The 12,434-nt window shown below is 41.0% G+C and overlaps 1 long non-coding RNA gene and 1 gene segment (V, D, J or C); one reads left to right on the top strand and one right to left on the bottom strand.

Annotated features, from left to right (window-relative positions):
- The first annotated feature begins 2,287 nt into the window (after window positions 1–2,287).
- On the top strand, window positions 2,288–3,253 carry LOC115156963 (uncharacterized). The gene is made up of 3 exons (XR_003868352.1): window positions 2,288–2,490; window positions 2,585–2,660; window positions 2,838–3,253. It is a non-coding gene; the product is annotated as an uncharacterized LOC115156963 (long non-coding RNA).
- A 134-nt stretch (window positions 3,254–3,387) lies between these two features.
- Window positions 3,388–10,572, bottom strand: LOC115157736 (T cell receptor alpha variable 38-2/delta variable 8-like). The segment is given in 4 exon segments: window positions 3,388–3,520; window positions 7,463–7,482; window positions 10,022–10,377; window positions 10,488–10,572. Coding segments are annotated over 4 exon segments (549 nt in total).
- Window positions 10,573–12,434: the final 1,862 nt, after the last annotated feature.

Here is a 12,434-nt window from a genome sequence, read left to right as displayed (position 1 = left end):
ACGCTTTTCGATACAGACTAACCGCCATGTTGGAGAGATCTAAAATCGAAAATACTATGTAAATAATCCATTACCTTTTGATTGTCTTCATCAGATGTCACTTCCAGGAATCCCAGGTCCATAACGAATGTAGTTTTGTTCAAAAAAGCTCATCATTTATGTCCAAAAAGCTCCGTGTTGTTAGCACATGATCTAAGCCAGCCGGACTTCACTTCACTTCACGAACGGAAAAAATATATTTACGTTCGTTCAAACATGTCAAACGTTGTATCGCATAAATCATTAGTGCCTTTTTTAACCAGAACATGAATAAAATTCAAGGCGGACGATTGCGTTCTCTTTTAAACCGTATTGGAACGAGAGTACCCAACATGAACTTGCGCGCCAGGTGTCTAATGGGCCATCACCGTTCCATGGCTCTTGTTCGGTCAGATCTCACAGTATAAGACTCAAAACACTTTGTAAAGGCTGGTGACATCTAGTGGAAGCAATAGGAAGTGCCAAAACATTCCTCAGCCCCTTTGTTTTTCAATGGCATAGGCTTAAAGTCAATTCAACACATCAGGTATCCACTTCCTGTCAGAATCTGTCTCAGGGTTTTGCCTGCCAAATGAGTTCTGTTATACTCACAGACACCATTCAAACAGTTTTAGAAACTTTAGGGTGTTTTCCATCCATATATAATAAGTATATGCATATTCTAGTTACTGGGTAGGATTAGTAACCAGATTAAATCGGGTACATTTTTTTTATCCAGCCGTGAAAATACTGCCCCCTAGCCCCAACAGGTTAACCAACAGTCTGTTATGGTACCTCCAGCACCCTGGATCCTCTCCACAGTTCCTCATAGTGGACTACTCTGGGATCATATCCAACACTTATAGTACAAAATGGACCCTCACACATGAAAAAGAGGACAACTGTGTGGATCTGGAGATCTCCTCTGCTGAAGTGACAGACTCTGCTCTGTACTACTAAGTAGCAGTTCTGAAGGTTCTGAAAACTCACCAACAAGTGCAGAAATTAATAACAGTAGATAGAGGAACATGATGGTGGAAGTTCAGCAGCTCTCCTAGTAACACGGAGGTACCACTCCCCTGTGACAGACTAAATGATATCCCCCTGTGGTCTGCTTAGCTTAGCTCCTCCTCTTGAAAAGATAGCAGTTTTTGAACAGTGTTGGCAGGTTTCCTGTCACTGTGGGCTACAGGGCACAGTAGTACAGAGCAGAGTCTGTTACAACAGCAGAGGAAATCTCCAGATCCACACGGGTTCTCTCATCGTTCAGTTTAGCAGTCATTCTTGGGTATGGAGGAGTAGCTTCCACTACAAGTGGAGTTGCAGTGTCTGTGAGGAGGAGGAGGAACTTGGGTGCTGATCCAGGGTACTGTCTGTTCCACTGGAGATTATTAGCCTTTACTGTATAGTTACAGGAGATCTTAACTCTGCTACCCTCTAAATAATACTCCTCAGGACTGGTTGGAGTAATATCATCCTCTAAAGTAGCACCTACAAGGGCTGAAATCAGTAGAATATAACAGAGTAGCATTGGGGTCTATGTTACAGATCAGACATAAACTGGTTATTTAGAAAACAGCCAAGTCAAATCACTGCGATGACTTTGAAATGATAAGTAGGCATATACAATGTTGCTCCTCCTCTTCACATATTGTAGGTTTTAAACACACCCACCAGGTTTCATGTCAAAAAGAAAAACTTTGAGATATTCCATCTCCTGTAGGTCAAGTCATGTACGTATAGAATGTGTCAGGTTAGGTTTTTGTACAGCGTTTGTAGGTCTCCTTTCACTGTGGGCGTCAGTGCACAGTAGTACATAGCAGAGTCTTTCTCTTTAGCAGAGGAGATTTCCAGATCCACACGGTTCTTCTCATCATTTAGTTTGACTGACAGTCAAGGATCCAAACCTGGAGCCCGTGATGGAGACCCAACACCATGCAGGATAAGCAGGATATACTGAGGAGGTGATCCAGGGTCCTGGAGATACCATTGAAGAGAGACTGCGGATGAGTAGGTACATGAAAGTGTAATATTGCTACTTGCTGGAGCATACACCTCCTCTCTGATTGGCTCAATGGTCTGACCATTACTGTCACCTGCAAGAGATGCAAAATATGTTATTCTTCTGTTATTACTCTGTTATAGATCTATTTTCAACGCATCAACACTTAGTTCACATTCAACATAACACCAATAAAAATTGACAGATTATAGATTACTTACATGCAACTACTAAAAGCAACATAAATGTGGGGATTGACATTGTGGCTGAAACTGGAAGTTAAAATGATAACACACAGCACAGCAAGATTTGTGTATACTAAAGTAACATCCTCCTCCTTCTAGTTCTGAATGGACCATCTCTTCTCAGACCTTTGAAGCCCCACCCCAAAACACAGAGAGTTGTCAGATGAGCAGAAGTAACAACAGACTTCTTGTTGCTGCTTGATTCCACTGTCACATCCTCAAAATGTAGGGCTGCACTGAAATTTGATTACCTTAGTCTCCCTCTATTGCATATTAGATACAACTGTTTGTTTATCTCCATTTCTTTTCTTGATTTTAGATAAACAGAGTTGGCAGAAGGACCTGACCTGTCTACTGTGATGTCATAGAGGAAACATTGCTTGAAGGGCATATCTGTAAGATTATTCATCTATTCAACTTAAGGCAATTCATTAATATACAGGCATTTTTGTTTTCATCTTTATAGGTATAATTTACAGTCTAAATCTGCAACATATTCAGATAACCAAATGAGTTTGTCACTTTTTCATTTGTTCATTTGTTTCAACAAATAATTCACTGTTCCTTTCCAGCCTATGTCACGACTTCCACCGAAAGTGGCTCCTCTCCCTGTTCAGGCGGTGCTCGGCGGTCGGCGTCGCCGGCCTACTACCTGCCACCAATCCATTTTTCCTTTTCGTTTGTGTCTGTCTATTTTATCACACCTGTGTTCATTTAGTTGATTTCGATGGGTTTATTTACACCCCGCTGCCTGCTAGTCTTTGTGCGGGATTGTTCTGTGTTACTTTGTTAGGGGTGCGTGTATTGCACCACGGGGTTTTCTTTGCTCACGGTAATGGTACCGTTTTTATTTATTTTAGTCTAGGAGTTAAGTTTCTCCTCCGTGTGTTGCGTTTCTTCCCTGTGTGTGGCGACTTCATTTTAGCATGTTTTCCCACATGTTGTTGTTTGTTTGGGACTCCTTAAATAAACGATTGTGCCACTGGGACTTCCTTGCTCTCCTGCTCCTGATTCCTGCACCTCCCTCCTACTAGGAGGAACGTAACAGCCTACATGTATATGCTTTGTCTATTGAAGGTAACCTAATAATGAACATGTTTCTCTTAGGGGATGTCAGTGTTTTCAGTTCACATTTCTGTACAGTGTGTCTGAGTTTCCTTTCACTGCGGGCTCCAGGGCACCGTAGTACAGAGCAGAGTCTGCCACTTCAGCAGAGGAGATCTCCAGATCAGCACAGGTTCTCTCATCGTTCAGCCTAACAGACAGTCAAGGTTCTTCAGGTTTAGATTTCACTACAGAGGGGTTGGATGACACTCCAGTGAGGAGGAGGAAGATGGGAGGTGATCCAGGGAACTGTTGATACCACTGGAGAGTACTAGCAGAGGAGTAGTTACAGGACAGATTTATGACATCACCCTCCAACCCAAACACCTTATCTGTTGATGGAATGGAAAACATTTATGAAAACAGGAATTATTATCATAAAATCTACTCATTATTCAATCTAGTGTATTAAATATGCACAAAATATCCTTCACAGTAATATTACTCAAGTCTCCAGTAATTACATTTGATATGTGATTGGATATGAAGAATAGCATCAAACTCACTCACTAGTGCATATATTAAAAATGATCCTAGTAACAAGCTGGTGTTGGGATCGGCTAAACTTTGAACATTGAGATATGAAATGATTGATAGGAAATGAAAGAGACTGGGTTATGTTAGAAGTTAATGGTTCTATGAAGAAAGACAGAAGGCTTTGGAATGTGTTTGATGGAGAAGAGGAGAGTGATGTGTTGATACAGGGAAGACAGATGGACATCTGTGTATTAGATGAAGGAGGGGTTGAGGTCAGGAGGTGAGGGTTGAGGTCAGTTCCTCTTAAGGGTGTAATCAGGGTTGGAATCTGGTTACCATCTTTATTCTCTTCCTGTGAAACAATAAGATGTAACCATCGGAGAGAAGGAGGAGGGTCTTAAGTGGGATATTTATAAATATATGTATATATATATATATATATATATATACACAGTGGGGGGGAAAGTATTTGATCCCCTGCTGATTTTATACGTTTGCACACTGACAAAGAAAGGATCAGTCTATAATTTTAATGGTAGGTTTATTTGAAAAGTGAGAGACCGAATAACAACAAAAAAATCCAGAAAAACGCATGTCAAAAATGTTATAAATTGATTTGCATTTTAACGAGGGAAATAAGTATTTGACCCTCTCTCAATAAGAAAGGTTTCTGGCTCCCAGGTGTCTTTTATACAGGTAACGAGCTGAGATTAGGAGCACACTCTTAAAGGCAGTGCTCCTAACCGCAGCTTGTTACCTGTAAAAAAGACACCTGTCCACAGAAGCAATCAATCAGATTTCAAACTCTCCACCATGGCCAAGACCAAAGAGCTCTCCAAGGATGTCAGGGACAAGATTGTAGACATACACAAGGCTGGAATGGGCTACAGGACCAGCGCCAAGCAGCTTGGTGGAAAGGTGACAACATTTGTTGCGATTATTCGCAAATGGAAGAAACACAAATGAACTGTCAATATCCCTCGGCCTGGGGCTCCATGCAAGATCTCACCTTGTGGAGTTGCAATGATCATGAGAACGGAGAGGAATCAGCCCAGAACTACACGGGAGGATCTTGTCAATGATCTCAAGACAGCTGGGACCATAGTCACCAAGAAAACAATTGGTAACACACTCGCCGTGAAGGACTGAAATCCTGCAGCGCCCCCCTGCTCAAGAATACATATACATGCCCGTCTGAAGTTTGCCAATGAACATCTGAATGACTCAGAGGACAACTCGTGAAAGTGTTGTGGTCAGATGAAACCAAAATGGAGCTCTTTGACATCAACTCAACTCGCCGTGTTCGCAGGAGGAGGAATGCTGCCTATGACCCCAAGAACACCATCTCCACCGTCAAACATGGAGGTGGAAACATTATGCTTTGGGGGTGTTTTTCTGCTAAGGGGACAGGACAACTTCACCGCATCAAAGGGACGATGGATGGGGCCATGTACCATCAAATCTTGGGTGAAAACCACCTTCCCTCAGCCAGGGCATTGAAAATGGGTCTTGAATGGGTATTTCAGCATGACAATGACCCAAAACACACGGCCAAGGCAACAAAGGAGTGGCTCAAGAAGAAGCACATTAAGGTCCTGGAGTGGCCTAGCCAGTCTCCAGACCTTAATCCCATAGAACATCTGTGGAGGGAGCTGAAGGTTCGAGTTGCCAAACGTCAGCCTCGAAACCTTAATGACTTGGAGAAGATCTGCAAAATCATTTGATGAAGATCATCAACAGTTAGTGCTGCATTTAGCTGTGGTTTTGGTTTTTGTGACATATATGCTTGCTTTGAAAATGGCTGTGTGATAATTTTTGGCAGGGTACTCTCCTGACATAATCTAATGTTTTGCTTTCGCTGTAAAGCCTTTTTGAAATCGGAGAATGTGGTTAGATTAACGAGAGTCTTATCTTTCAAATGGTGTAAAATAGTCCTATGTTTGAGAACTTTAAATATGACATTTAGTGGTTTTAAATTTGGCGCTCTGATTTGTCACTGGCTGTTGAATAGTGTTTGACGATTTCGTCCCACGTACCCTAGAGAGGTTAACTGATTTTTGTCCTCTGACGTCCTTGGGTAGGCAGAAGGAGTCTGGAAGGGCATCAAGGAATCTTTGGGTTGTCTGAGCAGATTGTCTGAGCGATTGCAAACGTAATAAAATGGTGGTCCGATAGTCCGGGATTATGAGGATAAACATTAAGATCCACAACATTTATTCCATGGGACAAAACTAGGTCCAGAGTATGACTGTGGCAGTGAGTAGGTCCGGAGACATGTTGGACAAAACCCACTGAGTCGATGATGGCTCCGAAAGCCTTTTGGAGTGGGTCTGTGGACTTTCCCATGTGAATATTAAAGTCACCAAAAATGTGAATATTATCTGCTATGACTACAAGGTCCGATAGGAATTCAGGGAACTCAGTGAGGAACGCTGTATATGGCCCAGGAGGCCTGTAAACAGTAGCTATAAAAAGTGATTGAGTAGGCTGCATAGATTTCATGACTAGAAGCTCAAAAGACGAAAACAGTTTTTTTTTGTAAATTGAAATTTGCTATCGTAAATGTTAGCAACACCTCCGCCTTTGCGGGATGCACAGGGGATATGAATTATTATTAGCACTGGTGTTATATTGACAACTCACTGTTAACAATCCTCCTTCTGTAGCAATCACACCTCCTGATTGCTGTTGAACATGGTCTGCTGTGCACTTATATTAACCAATGAGAAGGTATATTAACCAATGAGAAAAGGTTCCATCATACCGAAGCAGAATACAACAAGAACCAGCCAGATGATCAGACAGAGTACCATGGTTATACAGAACACACTGAGAGTGACTGTGAGTTACAGTAAGAGGTAGAGATCCTCTCTCTCTCTTCCATGTCCATCTCAGCCTGTATATCACCATCAACTGACAGACATGAAGGAGGAGCCTGTTCAGAGTGGTAAGATTGTAAAGAATTTTATGGGACAATATTACCATGTCAATATTACATTAGCACTCTTTCAAGTACAATAGACAAAGTGTAAAGCCTACACGTCTAGCTTAATTGACATAGAAAGTAGCCTAAAGGAATTGACTTAAATGTTCCATGAAGTTAGAATGACTTTTTTTATGTTAATAAACCTACAGATATTCTGTTATTATTCATGTATAAACACTAATGTAATCTACAGAGTATCTAATTCAGGTCTACTACTATACACAAAGTATATTGAAATACATTTTGTGCTTTGGTCCCAACTTTTCAGTGGTACTGTATGTTTGTATGGACACGTGAAACCTATAGTTTCTGTAAGGGGGCTGAATATACTGTTGTCACAGTGGGCCTCAGAGCACAGTAGTACACAGCAGAGTCAGACAGCTGCAACCTCTGGATCGTCAAGGGGACTGATTTTGCCGTGACATTCAGATGGGCATGAAATCTGTCCTTGAACTCAGTAGTAGTTTCCCCAGGTGAAAATGTATCACTTCTCAGCATAAAAATGGGCTTGCCATTTACAAGTTGTTTGTACCAGAAGAGATATGGTGATTGAGAAGTTGTATCAAATAGACAAGTGAGTGTTGTTGGGTGTCCTTCTACGACCATTACGTCTTCTTTTGGCTGTCTTACATTCTCTTCTGCTCTGCACCCTGAAAAGAAAGATAAATATATCTTCACAACATATAATAATAATGTATATAAATAAAATGAACAAATGCACAGAAAGAGACAGATGAACAGAGTGATGTTATACCAAAGAAGGATGCAGCCAGAAAATGCAGGGGAAGCCAGTTTCTCATGACTAGTCAGTCAGGTTGAAGTGGAAAAGGAGCAGAACAATGCTGATCTATCTATCACAGAGCTTTAACACCCTCTGTCCTACTGTTGATGCTTCATGTTGTTCTGTATTACATGCAGTAGTAGACCATGGGGAGGTGTCTGTCTGTATGGCATCCTCTGATTCAGGGGTGTGTGTGCTTTGTTAGGTTGCCCCCTTCAGGTTGACTTTCATACTACACAACCAAGCCTGTCAGAATTGTGAGGAGGAGTAACTATAAACAATAATATTGTTGCACTTTGTCAAATTAACAAGTGCTTTCCAACCGATTTCAAAACAATAGAAGACTACTGATTGAAGGGTAAATAATACATATTTCTCACAGTGCATTGAATATGAAGACAGAGAAACACTAGACCACCTGGTGATTGAACACAGCACAGGTGTGACCACAGTTCTCTGATCTCAACTTCTGCCATCATGACATCAAATGTTAATGTTAATGTTTAATTATGATTTCCACTTCAACAAAGCATTTTGATCTGCAGGTTTTTATACAGCGTCTTATACACATTGTATCGCTGTGTATCATCCCTGAGAGCACAGTAGTAGAGAGCTGTGTCTGCTAGGGTTAGGCTTGTTATAACCAGTTCAGTTGATGTCCAGGATGTTGTGGATGTATATCTCTTATCAGGGATGTGTTCACTCCTCCATGATCTGGCACCTTTATACAGTAGAAACTGAGGAGCCTGGTTAGAATAATGCTTGTACCAGTAAAGCCGAAGATATTCACTGCTTGCATCATATGAGCAGCTCAGAGTCACAGGTTTTCCCTCTGTACTGATGACTTCATGCTTTACATGTGTAATGTGCTCCCCAGCAATCTGTCATTAAAGATAATATAGAAACAAATTAAATTGACAGAAGTTTTAAAAAGTTATTACATTCAACAATATGGACTCACTTATTTTTGTTTTTAAGGCTCACCTGTACAAAATGTAGAGAACATCCAGATCAAACCAAGTAACATCATCATTCATCTACTTTATGTTGACCAACTAACTAACTGAAAAATGTCTTATCATCATGTGTACAGTTTGAACAGGATCTTAGTAGCTCCTCCCTATACAACTTTATTGTCCATGTTACAGCGAACAAATAAAATGTGTGTTCTGCTCGCGTTACTTAACTTCCCCAGATAGCACATCTCACACACATACAATTGAGAGGAGCACAGAGTCATGGCAGTGCAACATCCCTGTGTGGAGAGCATGTTGTGGGGTTAAGGGCCTTGCTCAAGGGCCCAACGGTAGGGAATTGTAGTCAGGATCTGAACCCAGCAGCCCCCCAGTTACCAGATCTCTGGATTAGAACAGGTGACCTACTGCCCAGTTTATGACATAAAACCCGTTCATTGCTGGCTCTTAATGAAGTGTGGTGGTGGGGATGAAGGTTTGTTTCCTAAATGACAGTAAAGATGGCATCAATTCAGATATAAGATAATGTTTAGTCATATGAAATTATTCTGATATTCATGACATATTTACTTTATTTCCAAATATAAAGTTTGGTCACTGGTAGTTGAACATTCAAATAACTTTCATATTAAAAGAAGGGAACATTAGATCTATTCAGACTCAGTTTCTAGGGGTTCTAGGGGTCTCCGATTCAGGTTCTCTGTGTTTGTATTGTTAGAATTTATTTTTCTACAGTGATTCTGGGTTTCCTGTCACTGTGGACCTCAGGAACAGTAGCACAGAGCAGAGTCTGTTACTTCAACAGAGGAGATCTCCAGAGGGTCCATTTTGTACAATCAGTGTTGGTTATGATCCCAGAGTAGTCCACTATGAGGAACTGTGGAGAGGATCCAGGGTGCTGGAGGTACCATAACAGACTGTTGGTTAATGAGCTGTTGTATCTACAGGAGAGTTGAACACTACTACCCTCCATAACATCCACCACATCTCTGTCTGGAGTAATTATGTCTTCAACACTTGTAGCTGTAAAAAAGAAAAACATGTATTACTGAGTCAATGTAGACAGTGTTCAGTATATCCACAGTTGGTGTTTCAAAGTGTATTACCTCTTGATATTGATAATACCATATTGTAATGAATACTAAACAGTGTACATTCTGTTAGTACACATTCAGTTAATGGAGAGTGAATTCTTACCTACAAGTGCACATAAACAAGACTGAATAGAGCAGCATCATAGCCACTGGGCAATAAACAGAGACTTCTCTAATGATCTTCTCTTGGAACATTCACTCTCTGGGTGAATCAGTTCCTCTCATTACATGTTATGTGTAATACTATTCTCCTCCTCTTGACATAATATAACGGGTGCATGTTGACTCCACTTGATTGCAGTATTGTCAAATAAAACATTGAACTACAGAGCGTAAATACTCTCTCAGGCGGTGTTAAGTTTTTGTACAGTGTTTCTGGGTTTCCTGTCACTGTGGGCCTCAGAGCACAGTAGTACAGAGCAGAGTCTGTCACTTCAGCAGAGGAGATCTCCAGATCCACACGGGTCTTCTCTTTGTTCAGTTTACCAGAGAAGCGAGAGTCAAGAGAATCAGCTCTCTGTTCAATCCCACTGTAGTGCTGGATGAGCAGAAGGTATTGGGGAGCTGATCCTGGAGACTGTTTATACCATAGCAGACTGTCTGCTGAGGAGTAGTTGCAGGAAAGAAGAACATTACTTCCCACTTCTGCATACACTTCATGTTGGTTTGGCTCGATATTCTGCTCATAGGTGTCACCTGCACATTTCAAGAAATTAAGATTGAGTAATTTTTTTATGGAAATAAACATGTATTGCTGTAATTTTCTAAGCAGAAAACATGACACTACTTTGAAAGCCATAACTTACCTATTACTGAGAACATAATAAATGACCAGATGAACAACATGGCTGGGGTTGGAAGTCAAACTGACTAATAGTACAACAGAAGCTGAATACTCCAAACTAACTTCATCTGCAAGGTTTTCTGTTGATCATTTCGGCTTAGGTTACCTACAAGCTCCACCCCAAAGTACAGTTGCTATTAAGATTCTCAATCTCTCCTCTCCTCACCTCTCCTTGCCTCTCCTTCCCTCTCCTCTCCTCTCATTTGTCCTCTCTTCTGTGATACTGCATCTCTCATTCCCTCCACTGGGTGGTGTTGGAGGTAGATTCTCTCCATTTAATTGTATGAATCACATTTGAAAGGTTTTAGTACCGTGTTTCCGTCAGGGCACAGTAGTACAGAGCAGAGTCTGTCATTTCAGCAGAGGAGATCTCCAGATCCACACAGGTTCTCTCTTCATTCAGATTAACCTGTTTGGGATAGGGCGCAGTATTGAGAATTTTGGAAAAAATATGTGCCCATTTTTAACTGCCTCCTACACCAACTCAGAAGCTAGAATATGCATATTATTGTTCAGGTTTGGATAGAAAACACCCTAAAGTTTCTAAAACTGTTTGAATGGTGTCTGTGAGTATAACAGAACTCCTATGGCAGGCAAAAACCTGACAAGGTTTCATGCAGGAAGTGGCCTGTCTGACAAGGAGTCGTCCGTCTTGCATCTGTTTATTGAAAAGTAAGGATCTTAGCTGTAACGTGACAATTCCTAGGGCTCCAATAGGCTCTCAGAACCCGGGAAAAACCTGAAGGATGACGAGGCGGCCTCTGGCTGAAACAGATTATCGCCTTTGGTAAGTGGCCGATCAGAGGACCATTGAATGAGGCGCGTGCACGATTCGCCCCCATGGAGAAATTTCATTCGGCTGTTTAGGCTCATTGCAGATTCCCGTTCGGAATATTATCGCTTTTCTACGAGATAAATGGCATAAAAATTGGTTTTAAACAGCGGTTGACAGGCTTCGAAGTACGGTAATGGAATATTTAGAAATTTTTTGTCACGCCATGCGCCATGCTCGTGACCGTGATGTAGCCTTCTGATAGTGTCTAGAACTCACGAACAAAACATCGCTGTTTGGATATAACGATGGATTATTTGGGACCAAACCTACATTTGTTATTGAAGTAGAAGTCCTGGGAGTGCATTCTGAACAAGAAAGGTAAGAACATTTTTCTTATAGGAAATGTGATTTTGGTGAAGGCTGAACTGGGTGGGTGTCTAAATAGCTAGCCCTGTGATGCCGGGCTATGTACTTAGAATATTGCAAAATGTGCTTCATCCGAAAACCTATTTTAAAATCGGACATATCGAGTGCATAGAGGAGTAATGTATCTATAATTCTTAAAATAATTGTTATGCTTTTTGTGAACGTGAGTAATTTAGCAAACTGTTAGTAAATTCCCCGGAAGTTTGCGGGGGTATGCTTTTTCTGAACGTCACATGCTAATATAAAAAGCTGTTTTTTGATATAAATATGAACTTGATTGAACAGACATGCATGTATTGTATAACATAATGTCCTAGGTGTGTCATCTGATGAAGATCATAAAAGGTTAGTGCTGCATTTAGCTGTGGTTTGGGTTTATGTGACATTATATGCTAGCTTGAAAAATGGGTGTCTGATTATTTCTGGCTGGGCACTCTCCTGACATAATCTAATGTTTTGCTTTCATTGTAAAGCCTTTTTGAAATCGGACAGTGTGGTTAGATTAAGGAGAGTCTTGTCTTTAAATAGCTGTAAAATAGTCATATGTTTGAGAAATTGAAGTAATAGTATTTCAAACGATTCAAAAATCGCGCCACTGAATTCAGGTGGCTTTTACGTAGGTGGGACGAAATCGTCCCACATGCGCCAGAGAGGTTAAAACCTCTTACATCTACACGTTCCGCTAGCGGAACGATTGCTCCAATATCC

Source organism: Salmo trutta, chromosome 21, assembly GCF_901001165.1.
Source record: "Salmo trutta chromosome 21, fSalTru1.1, whole genome shotgun sequence".
Lineage (NCBI taxonomy): Eukaryota > Metazoa > Chordata > Actinopteri > Salmoniformes > Salmonidae > Salmo > Salmo trutta.
This window is presented reverse-complemented; position numbering and strand designations above follow the sequence as displayed.